Below are 20,107 nucleotides of genomic sequence, written 5' to 3'. Positions count from 1 at the left end.
CTGTCTCTGTAAAGAACCATTGGATACAATAACTTCTTTTTTTGTGGGATAATGTAATATTATTAGAAGGTTATAATCATTCAATTATCCAGATGGGTGACAATTAGTGATATCTGCAAAATGAGTTTAAATCAGTCTTTGCTTTGAGTGAACATGGTTATTTATGGCTTTTTATGTGCGGCTCTTTAGCCCTTTCCGGCTTGGGAAAGTTTTGGCATTGAGCAACTGCTTTGACTCGGTTCCATCACTGAGCAGGTTTCCAAGCTGTGAGTGTCAGCTGCAGATCACTATGTCGCCCCTACTGCAATGGGAAATCGCCCAGGGAGCACCTGGCTCAAGCTGCCATAATACCGCAGCTATTTTTGACACCGCAACAGGCAGCAGCTAACTCAGGCTAAATATCCACGGCAATGGGACATTCACACACTTGTATCATATCTCTGGCTCTCTATATGTATTTTATAAATGTGCACGGTTGCACTGTTCTCCAAAAGAGCTGTCAAATATGCAAGTTACAGATTTAGGGGAAGTGTGTCATTTCTGCACAGTAGCATCACCAAAAAATAAACTTCCCCTACCGCCTCCCATCCACATTATTTTTTCCAGTTAAGAGGTATTCTTACCCAAAACTGCTGCCATTGGTGAGTTGATATGTCTCTGTTTAAAAAAAATCACTCTTCAGGAAGTCAGCCTCAAGAGTTTTTAAACTTGGAGACACTTTACATTAAGGTCCCCTTTGTAAAGGGTTTATAAAGGTGTTCATTAATGACTAATAACTCATTTACAAATGCATTATGTTGTTGATAAGCAGTTATAACTGCATGAATAAAAAGGGTGATTTTAAAGCAATACCTGCCAAATAAATGCTTAAATTTATACATACTTTCTCTCAAAATCAGATCCCAGATTTATTTCATGATTCAGCAAAAACAGACTATTATAGTGAAGTGAAGGATGTTGTATTCATAGTTTTCTCATTAATATCTCATGACTAATGTCACTTTTCTTACTATGTTGCTTACCAGAAGTTACTGCAATCCACAGCAATGTATAAAATCGAATTTCTTGTTTATCAAGATGAAAGTATCAATCTTTCTTGTGAAGAAAAAAAAAAACATAAGAGCACAACCATAACTTGATGAGATATTAATAATTAAAAAAATATTCCCATATTAATTACCTGTGAACCTTGATGTAGGGTGGACACCTATGAACCATTTAGTCATGAGTTATAAACATTAATGACCAGTGAGAGTGAACCTTATGTAAAGTGGACACATTTGAACAATTTATTCATCAGTTATAAATGTTTGCAGCCTGTGAAAGTAAACCTTAAAGTGGACACGTGAAGCATGTATTTATTATATTTATTTCTAGTGACATATTTTATTGTTGATGAACTATACACCCTAAATAATGCTGGGTTGAAAACAACCCAAGTTGGGTTAAAAATGGACAAACCCAGCGATTGGGTTGTTTTAAGCAAACATTTAACCCAAATGCTGGGTTAAAACAACCCATTTACTGGGTTAAAACCATAGGCTGTAAAAAAAAATTATGGACATAGTGTCCATGACGTCACCCATAGGATTCTGAAGAGCAGTTTTGAAGCGTAAAGTAGGGTCGAGCTGGCCGTCGCCATCTTGGCAGCGCGTCATCACGCGTCACTCCCGGATAACAGAAAATGGGCAAAAAGGCGGGACGTGAGTGGAGCTGAGGTGACGACAGACAGCAGACAAACGACAATCCACCTGTCTCTCAAAGTGGTCACGCCCTTAATTATGCAGATATTTAAGGCTTCATATAATGTAAAAAAATTCACCCCCCTCACAGTTGTCATGAAGGGCAAAATTAGATATATAGACCAAAACCACAATTTGTACCAGACTGTAAACATGTTTTTTTTCTGCTGTAAAGTTGGGCTTTAACATGAGGCTCAATGAGATTCTGCTCCTTCTGGAGTCTGTCCCTAGTGGCCAGTCGATGAATTGCAGTTTAAGTCACTTCCGTATTGGCTTCAAGAGAAACTGGGGGAGGATGCCGCCTGGTTAAAACAACCTAATTGCTGGGTTTGTCCAATTTCAACCAAACTTGGGTTGTTTTTAACCCAGCATTTTTTAGAGTCTGTCAGTAAATACAATTTTAAACTTAAAAATAAAAAAATAAAAACTTTTCTTTTACAGCACATTGAAAAACTAAATCATTTCAGTAATTACTATAGAGTTATCATGCTTTTCACTTTAGAATCCTTCTGAAGGATTTGGTCAAACTTGAGTCATTAATAGTGGATTACCATTACCTTCATTTTAGAAATAATTATATATTATGTATTATTCAAGGTAATTATGAACCTGCATACAGTATTTCTTAGTAGTCCTCAGGGAGGTGTGAAAAAAATAGTAGTTACTGATTAGCTAATAGTGAACATTCAACAGAGTGCTATTGCTAATTCATTAATCAGAATTTCTTGTTAGTAAATAGTAGTTACTAGAGTGTTAATAGTGCATTACTCATTTGTTCCTGTGTAGTTATTCATTAATGACAGAACAATATTCTAAAGTGTTACCTTCAAGAGTTTGTGTAATCGCTGTGTCACTTCACTTCTCACTTCTTAAAGGCTGCCTGTCTGTAATCTAATCTCCCATTGCTTACCTGATCAACTGCTCTATTTCCTCTGGGTCTGTCCCTCCATCATTGGAAACTGCTGCTGTCACTCCTACTTTGCTAGAAAAAGTTGTACTCTTAGCTACAATCTACTCTTTCTGTTAACAATCTTGATCCCTATCAATCTGTTTTCGATCAGGTCATAGCACCGAAACTGCACTGGCAAAAAGGACCAAAGAACTTCTCCTATCTGCCTATTCTGACTGTCTTACGGTTCTCAGCAGCTTTTGACATTGTATCCCATATCCCATCACATAGTTTTAGTTTGTCTACTTGCATAAGTCACTTTTCATGAGAAGTCATGCTCAGTAATGTTCCAATGTACCATAAAAGAGGTTTATTTTTTTTTATTTATTTTTTTCAGGTTTAAAGTTGAACTTATATAGTGCATCAACAATAAAATACATTTCAACAGAAAACTACCATCTCTTCTGTGTGCGTAATATTCATTAATAAATAAATGATGTGTGTGTCCACTTTATATTAAGGCTCACTTTCACAGGTTGCTAACATTTATAACTCACAAATAAAAGCTTCACAGGTGTCCACCTTACCTTAAGGTGCACTTTCATGGGTTATTGTCATGGGTAAGACAAAGAGTAGCTTCTGATAAGCAACATAGTAAGAAAAGTGACATGAGATAATGAGAAAACTACAAATATAACAGTCTGTTTATGCTGCAGCATGAAATAAAACAGGAATCTGGTTTTGAGTGAAATAAGTATGAATAAATATATTCATTAAGCATTTATAATATGTTTATTTTTTTATTTTTTTAATGGCTCACTTTTTGTCAGGTATTGCATTAAAATCACCCTTTTTATTCATGTAGTTATAACTGCTTATAACTCCTTTACAAAATGAACCTTAACCCTCATCCTTCACTCGTGGGTCAAAATGACCCGAAGCCCTAAAATTATACTTTCTTTTTTTTTTCAGAAAGATTATGTAATTTAATTTTGATAATATTTTTTTTTCTTTTTTTTACCTTTAAATTACTATATTTTGATCAATAAATAATAAATAAATAGTAATTTAAGCTATTTTTTTTATTCTTTCAACTTTAATTCAAAATAACTCACAATTTCATGCATAGCCCTTTTAATTCAGCTCAAAATATCTTACATCGGATGTCTTTGCCGACCTCTTGTGGAACAAAGATAATATAACATGAAATTGTATGACTCCTGCCACTAGATGGCCTTTTAGCTCAAAGGGCCCTATTTTAATGATCTGAGCGCATGGTCTGAAGCTCATGGTGCACGTGCACTTAGTTTCAAAAGTATGAATCCACTTTTCCTAGTTTAACAACAGAAAAAACAGTCATGGGTGTGTTTTGGGCATAACATGCAATAAACCAATCAGAGTCTCATCTCCCATTCCCTTTAAAAGCCAGTTGCACTCGCACCATGGCGGATTCACTATTTACATGGCGGAAAGACTGAGCGCTTCTCCTTTTATTTTTAATATTAAAAAATGTGTGTGTGTGTCCTGTGTGTGTAATAATCAGAGTGCCTATAGCCTATAGCACATATTACTAATACAACCTTTAAATAACACAAAAAATACTGCGTTTTCATTTCCTTAAAATAGCAACGCGCCAACAATGTGCCTGAACACGGTTTTCAGACCAGCACGCCCATGGGTGAACAGATGAGCACAAGTGCATTGGCTATTTAAACAACATGGCGCTGGACGTGGAAATGTTAACTGCGTCAGGCTGAAACTAGCAAAACACACTTGCTTTGTGCCTGGCGTCGCATTGCGCCGGGTGCATGATAGGGTCCTTAATGGAGCAAATGAGCTGTTCCACTTGGTGCAAAAATCAGTTTCTCTTCAATATGCATTCAGATACACATGTAGAAATTATAAAATAATTTTTTGGTGAAGTTTTGACATTTTTTTCTTCTATTTTTACTGAAGCATTCCTCACATTAATTCCCTGAATTCCTATAGGGGTCAAATTAACCCACGAGGGAAGGATTTGTTACTTTTTAAAATTTCAACCCCAAAACTCCTTGAATCCAGTCAATTTGTAAAAAAAAATAAATAAAAAAATATGACCCAAGGGAAGGATGATGGCCTGAAAAGCAAGACCCACATCAAGATGTTGGGTCTGGAAACGCACCATTGGCAGGGCTCAATTCAAGGGGTGGGATAAACGGTTGTCTTTCAAATTCCCTCTGCACACAATTGGATAGCGCCATGAGCGCCACAACCAACCAGAGCAAAGAAGAAGGTGAAGCCGAGCTAACGTTAGTTGATAGACTTTCGCTGTATCCGGTCGGCAAACATATCTTCTTTTCTTAAGAATGACTTCAGTGCCGTTCTTTGTTCTTTTCTCAAGGAAAAGCTTAACTCCAAGTTCCCTTTCGAAAGGGAACTCGCGCTGCGTCAGCTTGACGCTACGGGGAACGCCTCCAGCGTGACAGGTGTCTGAACTACTATCGAATCACGGCAATCCTATTGACCGGCGACAGCCTATGATGTCATCAAGGTGCGACCAGGAAGTATATAAGGGCGCCTCACAAACATGACACCGCTTTTTCGTCTTCAGGGACTGTTTTGTCTGAATTGCTTCGAGTAAGGTAATCCAAATTCATTATTATATACACACAAGCTGTGTGTTTCTGCCTGGGATCAAGAGCATGCACAATCAGCTCTTATCAAGCTGTTTGTTTGTTTGTATAAACGTGAGTGTTTGTCAATCCGAGATCGCTCTGCTCTTGTCTGATTCTCTTCCTGAGGGAAGAGGGTCTGGCATCCGAGACCAATGATGCAGTCCCGCTCATGCCGAGGCTGTGCGTGGACGCGCGTCATGGGTTTCCCAGATAGAGCTCGCCAAATCGTCACGGGAAGGCGTTCTTCCCTTTGACGATCTGGCGGCTGACGAGACTTGTTTGCAAGTGCTCTAGGGATGGCTGTGAGAAGGAGGATTAATCTTCTCAGCCATCCCGACTGTGTATGCTGAGCCGATGAATGTTATGAAACGCGCTACAGGCGGGCTGCGGCCGCCATGTTGCCGCGTTAGAGGAGAGGTCGCTCGTGTTGGATTAAACGATCGATTTCTCCCCAGCAATAATCATCGGCTCAGTTGGGCGCTTCAATGGCAAGGCGGTGGTTGCGCAGCAGGTGGAGACTGGGCCCGAGGGCCAGCATCGCGGAGGAATTGCGCATTTGGCAGCATCTGAGGACCTGCATACCACTGAGATCCGGGTCCCAGGCAGGCGGGAGGCGTCACGGTCCGAGGACCAGTGACGGGGCCCGAGGGCCAGCATTGCCTCTCGCGCGCCCCCCACAGTCGAGGGTGGGGCACAGAGAGGTGGACTCCCGGCAGAAGTAGGAGCTGTGTATCACAAAACGCAGTCAGCGTTCATGATGGGTCTCCTCCCTGAGGGTGAGTTAAGAATGATATTGACCCTCACTCCTCTTCTTCCTCTCTCCCCAGGCGCTTCTTACATCCGGCCTAGGTGGGTCCGCGATGATGTGCTAGGGCCCGCCTGGCTGGTCTGTGAGTGCGCCCCCTCTGGCACATGGTAGTGGTACACCTAAGCATTCATGTGGTGAATTAAGCTTGTGGGTGGATATCATGGCGCGCCGCAGGCGAGCGGGTAAGTCCCATATAAGAGCTCATGCTCCCTGTAGAGGGCTTCGGGGATCGCTGTGGATCGTTGGATATTTCTGTAGGGCCTGTAGTTCCCCTGTTAGGATGGCTAGAACGATCATTATACACCAGTTGCTTGGGCTCCATGGTGAGCTAGTGTTGCTAGTAGAGAGCCAGCAAAGGATATGAGAGTTATATTTAAGAGCTGTAACTGCTCGCTGTGTGGAATACAGTTTTTAACCTCCCAAAGTAAAAAAAAAAAAAAAAAGAGTATCTCTGGGAAGGCGTCGCTCATTCCTGCGGGTATGTAGCGTATTGCTAGGCGTGTATTTTCTCCTAGTTTTAAGCTGGTAACTGGTAGCCGCCTCGGGGTAAGGCGGTTTGTATCCTCTCTCAGCATAAGTTTTTTGAGAATGCAGGATCAGACTACGCTAGAACTACAGTTAGATCTAGGGCCAGATCTAGTATACGACTGGCACTTCTGCCCGAGTGTCCTTTTGTCTGGTGCAATAGGAGTGGCCCTATCGGGTCTCGGGTATAGATCTAGATTGGCCTAGGCTTTCTAGGGATTACGGTGGCGTCCGCTAAATGTGTTGGCGCCCCGGGTAGCTATTCAATAAGTGAATTGGTTTTTTGAATATCCCTAATGTAAGCCTCCTCTCATGTAGAGTCGTCCGGTCAAGGCCCGCCCCCTTCTCTGCGTTCTGGGGTTTTTCACTAGTAATGCAGGTTGGTGCTGTGCAGAATTGATAGCGACTTAGCCAGTGGTCGTGGGGCAGGGTTAGGCCATCTTTCGTTCGAGTACGAAGAGATTGTATGCGTAGCTCAACCCTGCCCTCCAGAGCTAGTTTCTTAAAAGCCGCCAGTTTTTGGCAGGCTCTGGCCCTGTGTATATGTCCTGGCCAGGTGGCAGTACCCCTCTGTTAAGACAGGGTAGATTAGAGTATCCCACTCCTAGCTCTGTATCATTCTGCCTCACCCATGGCTCGGGTTGAGCAGCACTTCGTAACCTTTGTCATATGTTGGTTTGGTAGTGAGCTCCCTTGAAGCCAGAGCATTGCCATGGCTGACACCCTTGCAGTAATGGTAGGCCGCTTTTAAGCTAGGTCCTTCATGTGGTAGGTGGCGTACGTGGTACTCCCCCCGCTTAGGGGGTCCAGGGCGTTGTTTTTGCCGAGTACCCTGTCATGAGTAATGTAATTAGGTTCCAGAGCTTGTAGGCGCTGCTGGTAAGACTGCAACTGTCATACAGTAGGCCCGAAAGTAGGCCGCTGGGATGGATTAGCCCCAGGTTGAGACCTTGGGGAAGCCAGTTGGCTGTGAGCAGCCAACTCGGGCAGTCTGGGCAGTAGACTCCGGGTCAGGTGGTAGGCCTCAGTAGGCCTCCTTGCGAGTGAGTCCCGACGTTGGGGAGGTTAGCGATTAATAGCTGCAACCTAGATAGGTAGTCAGCCTTGGAAAGTAGGCCTTTTGCAAAGTCGGCCCCTTTTGATTGCTATGTGTTTACTCCCCAACGATGTCGGCCTCAAGTAGCAGAATTTCCAACTAATAACCTTTCTTTGTTATCTTGTCAGCCAGCAGAGAAGCCGCTGTCAGTCCAGGAGTTATAGCAGCCAGTTTTTCATGCCTGCCACAACAGGAAGCCGTCCCCGCAGGTCTGCTGTAAGGTAGTAGGCCCCGACAGGCCTCCCTGAAGATGGGCTCCACAGACGCCAGTCGCCAGTCGACCGTGATGGTCAGCGTGGATTGCGAGCAGGCAGCAGGCCCCTTCCAGGCCTCCCTGTGGCTCGCCACCGGGTAGTAGGCCTCACCAGGCCTCCCCTGGATGTGAGTTCCTGACTGTCCCTAGGGGTGAGCCCCGGGACCAGGATGCCTCTGGCAGCAGACATGTGGGATTACCAGGTAGTAGGCCTCAACAGGCCTCCCCTGGATGTGAGTTCCTGACCGTCCCTAGGGGTGAGCCCCGGGACCAGGATGCCTTTTGCAGCAGGCATGTGGGATTGCCAGGTAGTAGGCCTCACCAGGCCTCCCCTGGATGTGAGTTCCTAACCGTCCCTAGGGGTGAGCCCCGGGACCAGGATGCCTCTGGCAGCAGGCATGTGGGGTTTCCAGGTAGCGGGCCTCACCAGGCCCCCCTGAAGGTTTGCCGTGGGGAGTAGGCTTCAAGCCGGGCCTCCCCTGATGGCACACCCCAAGGTTTCAGTCATGTGGACTAACATGGACTGCTGGCAGATGGTAGGCCTTACTCTGCCTCCCGGTGAGCTCGCTACCAGGCGATAGGCCGCACTGGGCCTCCCTGAGGGGGAATTCCCGAGTCAGAATGCTCGGGCGGCTAGCATAGCCTGCTATTAGGTAGCGGGCCTCTCCAGGCCTCCCTGAGGGGATGAGCTCCTGTTTCCAGCTGCATCGACAGTTGGCTTCGACTGCTATTATGGGGATGGGCCTTATCTGGCCTCCCTTTGGCCGAGTTCCTGAGTCGGTTCCTCGAGCATTTGGCATGTACTGCTATCACGCAATAGGCCTCACTAGGCCTCCCTGAGGGGTTGGGTTCTCAGTTCAAGAACTGTTTACTGGCATATGCTGACAGCTAGTGGTATCTGCCCCTTATTTGGCAGCATCTGAGGATGGTCTTACCCTGGCGCGACTGAGGTCGCTTCTGCTACTTGGTTCCCATGGGAGGGAATCTAGCCTACAACCTGGCTTACCTACCGGGCAGCCCCTTCCTAAGCTCCCCTCTCTCCGAGGGTCGTCTGTGAGCCCGAAGCTGCCTGGGCCTGATCAGATGGTCGTAGGCCCCTCGCGAGGCCTCCCAAGTTGGATCAGCTTTTAGGCCAGTCTGGCCTCCTGAGTGTTTCTACTTGATAATAGCTCAGTAGATCCTAGGATCGAGCAGATTGACTCCCCTCGCTGGCAAGGGTAGAAAGCGCTATGCTGAGTACTGCTCACCAGGATGCCCGTCTCTGAGATCCGGCTCGAGGAGGACACTGCCATTCTGCAGTCCCTTGGACTGGATGCCTCTTCAGGAGGCGAGTATCCAGAGGCTCTGTTCTCGAACAGACAAGGATGGCCCGGCCGAAGTGCCCCTTGAAAAAGGCACCAAGCTAGGCCGCCTTGGCGGCGTTAGTGGCTGGCTGGGGCGCCCTAGGGCCCCCTAGCCACATTCCCTTAAAGGAGCCCCCTTCCTTTGAATGGGTTGGATCCAGGCCTTTGAGCGGCCTGAATAGGACCTCGTGCAGCCGCACTAAGGTTCCTGACGAGGCTTATAGCTCGGGCTATGACCGTAGGGAATGCTGTCACTGACAGCCTTGTGTGACCAGAGGGGGAGTGGTTAAGGCATTTCATTTGAATTTGCTTGTCCTGACAGTTGTCACTGCCAGTGGGCATGCACTCCCCTCGGCATGGCGGCGTTGGTATTTCGTTCCCCGTAGCGTCAAGCTGACGCAGCGCGAGTTCCCTTTCGAAAGGGAACGTCTCCGGTTACGTATGTAACCTAGGTTCCCTGAGAACAGGGAACGAGACGCTGCGTCGCTTTGCCATGCCTCAGGGCCTGCCTGCCAAACAGTCCCTTCAGACGAAGAAGCGGTGTCATGTTTGTGAGGCGCCCTTATATACTTCCTGGTCGCACCTTGATGACATCATAGGCTGTCGCCGGTCAATAGGATTGCCGTGATTCGATAGTAGTTCAGACACCTGTCACGCTGGAGGCGTTCCCCGTAGCGTCAAGCTGACGCAGCGTCTCGTTCCCTGTTCTCAGGGAACCTAGGTTACATACGTAACCGGAGACGTTTTCCAGATTCACGGCCAAAGCCGATTCAAAAGACCGCTGTTCGCCAGCTTCTTTGTTTACGAGTAGCACGCAGAACCTCCGCAACTCTGCCGTCATAATGTTAAGCCCGCCCACCAACTATACACACGCTGTGATTGGCCTGACCAGAGTTTGGTTTTTCCAGCTCTCAGGTCTACCGAGAGTTGCTAGACTACACTCTTTCTACTACACATTTTCTGCCGCTAGGGTGCATATAGATTTCTAGGCTAGAAGGATGAGGGTTAAAGGATAGTTCACCCTAAAATTATAAATTATCATAAATTACTCACCCCGGTGTTGTTCTAATGCCTTTTATAGACCACAAAAGGAGAATTAAAAGAAAAATTCCCTTTCATGTAAAGTGATACAGAATAAATGAGAAACTTAGCAGAATATATTTCTAAATTTTCTAAGCCAATTTAATATAAGATGCTATTTATAGGTTGTTCCACAGCCTAAACATATGAACACTGTGACTATCAAAACATTTGAGCATCAAAAACCAGGACAACATGGCAAGATTAGCTCAACCAATGGTAAGTCTACAGGTTGTGCTATTAATGGCAGACAGGGGAGTATTGAAGAAACCTGTTGGAAAAGGCAATATCTTGCAATAGTACACCTAGCACTGGTATAGAAGTAAGACGCTTGTATGGGACACTCATTTTATGAGCAAACTATATTATGGTTAAATATTCTCTAGAGCTTTTACACGGCATAGAAGCCAAGAGAATCTGGTGTTGAGCTGATCAAGGTCAAGCAAACTTAAGCAATCCTTCGGAATTTGTACCAAACAAAACTGATTATGCCTGTGACATCAATGTCATGCAATGGAAGTCTGACTGTGACTTTACACGTTAATTTACTCACTCGGGCCAAGAGTACTTAGGCATTGTGTCTACCCCTACAGCAATCAAGACACAGAGGATAGATCCCTCGCTTTGAGCCTGGTATGCTTTCGCTTGGATGTTTTGCTACATTGAACTGATTATATAATCTGCAGCAGCAAAATGGCTAGGGAGGCCACTGGCTGTCTCCTTTTGTCTAGTGTGCTTGTTATCAGCTACAACGTGAGCGAGCCATGCAAGACAGAGAGAAGAGAGGCTGGAATGAACGGAGAAACAAAGATGTAAATAATAATTACCGAAACGACTTCTCCTTCACTCTTGGCCGCTGCTGTGGCGGCAGCACAGGCCACATTGGCCCGCCGAAGTTCCTTATTGGCTTGCAAGGTGGAGAAATAGTTGACAGCAGCGAACTCGATAAGGGCAGAAAAGACAAATGCGAAGCAGACAGCGATGAACCAGTCCATGGCGGTGGCATAGGAGACCTTCGGTAACGAATGACGTGCGCTAATGCTCAGCGTGGTCATGGTTAGCACTGTGGTGATTCCTGTCGAGAATAGATGAAAATCACAAAAAGAAAACAGTTAGCTTAATAAAGATCTCTGCTTTGTTTTCAATTTTCAGATGAAGTTTTGGTTCAACCTAAACAGTAATACAGTGAACAGTGATTTAATGGATAGCTCATTCAAACAAGTGAAAATTATTACTCGACTGCAACTGACACCCAATCAGAGCTGTGAAAATTCTTATTTGGGAAAATGTACATTTTCTCTGAGCATTTGAAAATAATATTTGATCAACACATTTCATCTGGGTATATGATATGTTGAAAAGCATAAGGACATTTTTCTTTATTTATTTATTTTCAGGAGGGCCAATTAGTCATCTGGGGTCCGTTCTTTGTACGTCGCTAACTCAGTCAGCTGGATTTGATTGTTTACGATTTGGTATGATCTTGGATTGTTTGGTTCTTCGTTTTCTATAATTTAAAAGTGAACTAATCCTTTAATAAACACATGGCTCAAATTTACAAAACATTGAGTCAAACAAGTTCTGTAGCTTTACAAAAGGAATATGCTACAACTTCTGAAAAAATGAATAAACAACTTCCTGTTTTACAGAGGTAGCTTTACAAAACAGACATTTGAGTGCTTCCAATGCGCAAAGTGCAATCTCTTAAAGGGTTAGTTCACCCTAAAATGAAAATTCTGTCATTAATGACTTCCCCTCATGTCGTTGGACCCCCGTAAGACCTACGTTCATCTTCAGAACACAAATGAAGATATTTTAGTTGAAATCTGATGGCTCTGAAAGGCCTCCATTGGCACAATGCACTGTACGCTCTCAAGACCCATAAAAAGTACTAAAAACGTCGTTACAAAGTCCATCTCACTACAGTGGTTCTACAATAATTACGGGTAATCTACGGGTAATTACGTCACTTCAAAACGTTCCCATGGCAATAGGGGGAAATGGCGGCTCTTGTATGAAGTAAACAAACATTTTTCAACTTTCTGCTAATATATATTACCTTTTTGCAACGAAAATGCGGGGATTATGAAATCATGCTAGCCCCGCATATTTTGCATGCGGAAATAGGCAATTTATGCGGCGAAAGTGCGGATTATTTGAAAAAATGCGGCCCCCGCATAAATATGCGGACTTTGGCCGATTATGCATTAAATCATGCGATCGCATAATTTCGTTTTTCTGGAGGGTCTGATTAAGAGATTTATTTGTGATGGAATAATTACTTTATAATGTTATTGCAGTCTTATGCACATGCTACAGTTACATGTACAGTTACTCTGAGCCATGCATTAATTTCAGTGGTGACAGATATTATGGTGTCTTGATGCAGCCAGGAGATGCAGATAACTTGATCTTGACCCTTAAGAAACTTTAATTAATGCTGTCACGTAACAAATCTGCTTCAAATTGAAAAAAAAATGTAATGAATTGCTAATTACAACATTGAAATAAAAATGTAAAGGGTGTAAAAATACTTTTTTTACAATTTGTAAAACCAGAACACAACAGACAGGGTTATCATGATATCAGTCAATGATATTAGAAAAAAAGGTTAATTGTAGTTCTATATATTTCCCTAGAGTTCTTGATTCAAATTAAAGAAGAGTTTATTCCAAAAAGGTACTATAAAGAGAATTGTCTTAAAGCAGTACTAGGTAACTTTTCAACCTTTATAATATATTTTCAAACCTCTTGTGATGATACATCGACTTACAATAGGTTGAATGACACGTCTGCCATAGCCTGACGGGGTCTGTATCGTTTTTAATCGTACTTTTAAACTTCGGGTTTCGGGTAGTAACCCGAGAAAAAAAAGAACTACAAAATTCGACTGCTTTACGGCATATACGTCACTTCCACCACCACCCCCACTTCCTTAAATTCGGACGTGCGAGAAAAACTATAATTTGTTTGCCGAATGTTATAGTCATGGCCGAAGCAGCACAGAAAAATAAGAAAGCAAAGGTTTTGTCGGAGGAAAGCAAAAAGAGGAAACGAGAAAGTGATGGGATTAAAGGCAGGACGAGGATCAACATTGGCCAGCGTTTGCTCGTTGGCGTGAGCTGAAGGAGGAGGGGCTACATTCTTGCAAGTAAATACGTAAGAGTACAAAATCATATTTTAGGATACCTAACATCTCTGTGATATTGGTTTATTTGTCTTTCCTCAAGCTATAATGCAAATCGATTTTTCAAATTTGCAGATTAATCTATGGTAGCTTGATATTATAATATTGATGATATATGGTTATTATCTACCACTCAAACATTGAATTGAAGTATCATATAGATTCTGTAAAGCGGGAACCAATAGACTAGGCTACTATAATGACGCTGGCTTGTAAACGTGAGCATCGCGATCATTTGGCGTTTGAAAAAAATTAAACCCATGAAATGATTGAAACATATGCCACTGTACCTGGGATGAAGACATTTCACACGCAACGCAAGCAGAACACCTGAATGTGAACTCCCGCAGTGTTCAGGGCTATCATGGTTGTCATGTCAACAAATGCACGTGCGATGATCCGCTGATGTAGAATGACAGTTTACGACAGTAGTAGAGGACAATACTGTTTCTCAACTGTAGGGGGACCCCGAGAGCAAAACCTACCTAGTGCTGCTTTAAACTATTGCATAATACTTCTATGTTTAAAGGGTTATTTTTTTCCAGTCATAAACAACCCGTTCTCACTCCCAAGGCATCAAAATCTGAAGCATGGTCAAATACCTTCCGCTTGAAGACGCTAAAGGTACCTCATGGTGTCATTTTTCGAAGCGCAGGTGCTCCATTGATTTCAATGAGAATCCTTCATACACAGTTGGGCATGGGAATGTTATCGTCATGATGGAATTATATTGGGTTATGATTTTGCCATTATTACATGTTGAAGTGTGATTCTACATTTTTTTAGCCAGCATAATTTTATTTACATTTATTTTATTTACGCTATTTAGACACGCTTGAACATGTAACCCAACCCCATCCCATCCCATCTGAATGAACCAAGGACAAAAGACACAAGATCACATGAGGGCATGGGAGTCACATGACAAGACCAGGAAACAAGACAGTGAACCTGACACTCAGAAACATAACAGTGAACATGATAAACTGAAAACATGGAACATGAACATGAACACGAACCAACACCAAAACACCCTGTGACAACTGTTAATTAATTATTTAATTAAAGATAAATTAGTAAAATGATCACATTATGGCAACCCCTAAAAGGCTCTATATATGAAGCACCTGACTGAACCCTTTAAGGTTCTATATAGAACCTTATCTTGTACACTGTAAAAATTGTGTGATCAATAAGTTATATCAACATACATTTTTACATTATTTTAAGCAACTTTTTTTATATGTTATACATGGGCGTCAGTTTGGTTTGAAATGTGCTGGGGACAGAGACGCATTCAGAAGTGCATTTTCAGAAGTGCTGGGTACATTTTTTTTTCTCTTTCACGCAGGTCATGTTTTGAAAGACTATGTCCTGCAGCTTACTAATGTAAATAAATAAAAATGTCAGATGAGAGACATATTGCGGGTCTTACAGCCTATCTTACTCATGCCGACGAAAGCGCCCCGCGAATTCTTTAATATTTTTCATTTTTGCAATTTTTTTTTACCACTTCATTATCAGAGTCCCACTGTAGCCCGTGTTTTTTTTATCCTCCCTATTACACATTAGTTACAGCCATTAAAATAGTTTGTTGTTTGTTTTTAATGTCAAAGTAGATATATTTCGTTTTGTTTCTTTATTAAGTTAATTTAGAAAAATGTTTAAAGCATTTAATGTTTGTTAAACTAAAGTTTTTGCTTTTTAAAGTGACGACCAAGCGGCCAGCGGCCGACAGTGAGTTAACCCAACACTTTAGCCTCTGAAATCAACACTTGACTTGTCTTGCTTATTATAAAAAACACTTAAAGCATCGTTTAAACGTTTAGCCTATTATCACCACCATCACAGTAAAAAGGCATTTTTGACAAGATGAGGCAGGCAGATCGCAACGGCGCGCGCAAACAAAACGGGCTACACAATCTAAACAAATAATTAAAAATAAAAAACATGCTGGTTGTCTTACCTTAGGCTACACCTCTCCGTGAAATGAATATATATCCGATCTTCAATTCCCGTGCTATATGCACATTTAACGGAGTTCATGTCAACGAAATCAACCGATATGAGTATTTTATTCATCAGCTCTTTTCAACATCAAAGACCGCATTATGAGAACGAGCGACCTAAACACTGGTAAGAGCATTTAGTCTCATTAATTTTAATGAAGATGATTGTGTTTTTGTTTTGAGCATCTAAAACTTAGCTTATTTTCAGTTTCACTTGTGGCAGTTTGCGTGTTGGCTTGCTTTACTCATTTGCGGTGATGCGTGTTGCATAGCGCCGTCCTATGGCCTAAAAAAGCCCGAAGCCCGGCCCACGTCTGAGGTAGGCTATGACTGGAAAATTGGCCCGAAGCCCGGCCCTAGGGCGTAAAAAAGTCGGGGCCCGTCGGGCTCGGGCAGAAATGTAGGGCTCTACTTTGAGTAAGGCTGAAAGCGTCTTTCTTTTTAATACATTTCTTGAATGTCTCAATTACAGTAGGCCTAGCCTATAGATAATTATGATATTTATGGCTGCACCGGGGTCCGTCATTACGCTAAATCATGAGCGGTCCATGGCACCTGCTACCCATGGCTGTTAAGAACTGTAGGCTACATCAATCCATCACAACAATTTCGTGTTATGGGCACTGCCACTGATACAGGCAGCGGAAGAGCCTATTTTACGGAGCTTGCTTCTGCTTTTCAAACGTTTTTACAACAAAAGATGTCGTTAAAACGACATAAGATCTCGTTATTATGAGAAAAGATGTAGTTAAAACGACATAAGATATCGTTATTACGACACAATTGAGTGGAAAAAATAATATGTGTGTGTCAGCAATGCTTCACCGCAAAATTGAACTCGAGGTTTAAAAAAAAAAAAAAAAAAAGTGGTGGGTACAAAAGGACTCATGACGAAATCTGGTGGGTACGCGTCCCCCCCGTCCCCCCCGAAATCGACGCCTATGATGTTATACAAGATTCAACTCATTTTAAGTTGAATTGACTTAAACATGCAAGTTAATTGTACTTAAAAATTTAAGACAGCAACCTTTTTTTTTTACAGTGTAGTTACAACAGTCTTTTTATAATACTGTTGCAAACATCACAGTTTTATGACGGACCACAATGTTGTTGAAGCGATGTACATATCAGTGTAAAGCATGGATCCATTTAGTGGATTTTAACCATTTTAACCAGAAATGAATAGGAAATCTGCAGCACAAAAGTGGTTTCATGCTTGTTCCTGTGATTTAACAAACGCCTGAGTGTCTCTGAGTCTTTAGCTACGTCTACAATAATCCGTCCACCCTGAGACAGCGTCATTGTCCTGCAAAAAAGGAGCTTTTTGAAGATGCTCTCCAAAGTGAATACATTTGAAAACTCAATTTTTTAGTTGTAGAGTGGACTGTGAAAATGGAGGTATTTTGAATGTATGAGCTTTTTGAAGATGCTCTCCAAAGTGAATACATTTGAAAACATTTTTCAAGTTGCAGTGTGGACTGTGAAAACAGAGGCATTTGAAATGAATGATACGATTATGTGACGCATATTGTACCGCTAGATTTTACTTGCAGGGTTGCTGACAAAGATAAATGTTACTTTGCACAATCTTCATATTATATTCCTGTAAAGATGACTTGGTGTCCTGCGTCAAAACTAGGGCTTTCAAAACAATTAAAACTTTTGGATGATTAATTTTTACTTTTTTGTGATTAATCGCACACTTAACATGAAATTAAGCACATACAATTTATCTCATTAAACACATTCATTTTGTCATCATTTGCTATATCCAGCAAAATAAACAATCAGAAAATTGTATTTTCTGCCAGCTTCAAGGATCATTGGAGACTCCAAAAGGACACCAAATAACCTAATATAAAGAGTCCATATAATTATATTATATTAATTATATGGAAACATAATATTACAGAATTCACAGTGTATAGTATGTGTACAGAGCAACAACAGTTAGGGTTAACAAGTCAAGCTGCGATACCGAACAGGACCACGTGATGCGGAGATGCCAAAAATCTCTTAAATCAACCGCTTTGACTGCCGAAACCTACGATTACTAAACACAACAACGTACACATGACAAAGCAAACATTATCCTTCCTGAGTGTGTGTGGAAACAACGTGAATCTACTGAAATGTGTCTGTACATGAATACAGCGCAAGATCAGTGAACTAGAGCACGCACATATACAGTTTGTTTGTGCATCAGACTCTCACGCGCTTACAGTACGACTCCTGTACGTCACCAAAATTGCTCTCTTCAGAAACAATCACAGAATATATCAGAGCTGTTTTTTTTTGTAACCCTCTGGGGTTCTTTGGGTCCAAAATGACCCGAAGCGTTTTATAATTTAAAAAAAAAAAAATCGTAGCTTCATCTGAAAAAATCAAAAATGACCCCCATAGGAAATGAATGAGAAATTGGTCTGTTGTGCATACAATCTACAAATCAGCCAGGATGCATAAAAAAAGGACTCATCAGTGAAGGGGTGAATCTCTAAAACATCAAGAGTGCAAAACAGACAAACACACACACACACACACACTCATACACACAAAAACACACGCACACACAAATGAACACTTGCCATTCCAAAAGCTAATTGTGTTTTTGTGTGTCTGAGTTTTTTTGTCTGTTTTGCACTCTTGATGTTTTGGAGATTCACCCCTTCACTGTGGAGTCCTTTTTTTCTGCATCCTGGCTGATTTATAGATTGTAAGCACAAAAAAACTCAGTATTTTCATATTTTTGCCAATTTTCCATTCATTTCCTATTGGGGTCTTTTTTGACCCGAAGGTCCTGAGTGTGACAATTTTTTTTACGACCCAATTTTTTGGGGTGTTCATATACCAAGTACCAATAAAGTCACCAAGTTTCGGACCATTCCGATGAAGCTACGATTTTTTTTTTTTATTATAAAATGCTTCGGGTCATTTTTGGGTTAAAGCAAAACACACACTGGAATGAAGAATTAACTAAAAACGTCTCTATTCTCTCTGAAATGTCTGATGTGATCAGCCTGGCCTTCTTTGCATTAGCGCTGTTTTGGACTGTTTGAATGATTTCAATTGCAGGATCACTGAACACTTTTCCAGAGTTTAACGGCTTTAAATGGTCTGATCACAAACAGAGAAGCAGAATCGGGTTAAAGAATTAGAATGGAAATCTCTTACCAGGGTTACAGGTGCTGTGGATGCTCAGTGTGATTGTGATAAACTCACGACTTCTAACATCATCTAACTGCGTGACGAAAAGTACGTTAGCTTCTCGTACTTCTGTAATTTAATTGAGTTAATTGCGTTAAATTATTTAAACGCGTTATGGACTTTAAATTAATTGCATGTGTTATCGGTGACTGCCCTAGACCTAATCAAAACATGAGGATAATGATGTGTAATACCATACGTGGAATGCCGATTGAGGACGCAGTTTTCTAATAAAAATGATTGCGCCAGAAGAGGAATGAGAACTTTATTATGTCTGGTCTCTGTGTATCACATTAGTGATATTTTATAAATTGTATGCATGCACAGTAAGATGATTTAAGCATTTTTTGGACATTTCAGAGTGGGTGAGAAACCTGGAAAATGCTTAAAAATGCTAGTATGGACGAAGAACGTTTTTAAATGTAAAGTCGTTTTTAAATGTATCTGAATTAATTTAGACATAGCCTACATCTCTTGTTTTGTGGACTATTATTTTGTAGTTTTCCTTGTGTTCCTGTTTTCACTCATTATCTCCTGATTGTTTGAACATATTCCTTGTTAATCTATACCCCTCTGTGTAAAAATAGCCCTTGTTTTTCCTATGTCTCTGGTTAGGTCTTGTCCCTTAACCAACATAAAAGGAAAAATAGGGGGTGGGGAGAAGTCTGCAGTTATTTCATAATGGATCACAGAGACCCGTGGTCCGCTGGTGCGTGTTGGCTCTGTTGAATAGGTCATTTACTCAAAGCTCTGCATGAACTCCCATGGAATAGCTCCAGGATAAATAGACATTAGTTCAGTAAGAACTGAAAAGCCTTTCCGATTCAAAGTGATTTGTCCAAAAGATGACAGATAACACTATTTAACAAGCTTTGCAATATTTTATTTTACATCTAAAGCTGAGCATTCGTTTGAAAAGTCTTGTTTCATTAAATACAATATATTTATAGAATGGTGACCCAAAGGCAAGGGATTCTTGTTTTATGAGCAAAGAATGGCCTTTATTTCATGCATTTCATTTTTCTTAATGTTTGGAGCTATAAATCTTCTATCCTGTTAGATATTTTTTCCTAACATATTTTCCTTTTTTTTCTCCCCCACATAAATATTTATTTAGTTTGCATATTGTTTATGTTTTCATCTAAATATACTTACAAAAAAATAAAAAACTCCACCCACTGGCAATATTTGAAAAATGCTGGAAAAGTGGGCAGAACCCAGAGGGGCCGAGCCGAGGGCGGAGCTGAGCAGGGGACGTGCACCTGAGATCCGCAGTGATGGATTGATTGACAGCTGTCAGACCAGCAAAGATGGAGA

The 20,107-nt window shown here is 41.8% G+C and overlaps 1 protein-coding gene across 2 annotated transcripts in view; it reads right to left on the bottom strand.

Annotated features, from left to right (window-relative positions):
- The window catches only part of gabra6b (gamma-aminobutyric acid type A receptor subunit alpha6b), a 60,039-nt gene that overhangs the window by 28,515 nt on the left and 11,417 nt on the right, over positions 1-20,107 (bottom strand). For both annotated transcript variants that reach the window (XM_079834032.1, XM_079834031.1), the window contains exon 8: positions 11,218-11,465. In XM_079834032.1, the coding sequence (XP_079690158.1) occupies positions 11,218-11,465 (248 nt within the window). The remainder of the gene's footprint in view (positions 1-11,217; positions 11,466-20,107) is intronic.

This window comes from Gobio gobio, assembly GCF_949357685.1.
Source record: "Gobio gobio genome assembly, chromosome: 14".
Lineage (NCBI taxonomy): Eukaryota > Metazoa > Chordata > Actinopteri > Cypriniformes > Gobionidae > Gobio > Gobio gobio.
The sequence above is the reverse complement of the archived record's forward strand: the minus strand, read 5'-3'. Positions and strand labels throughout refer to the sequence as shown.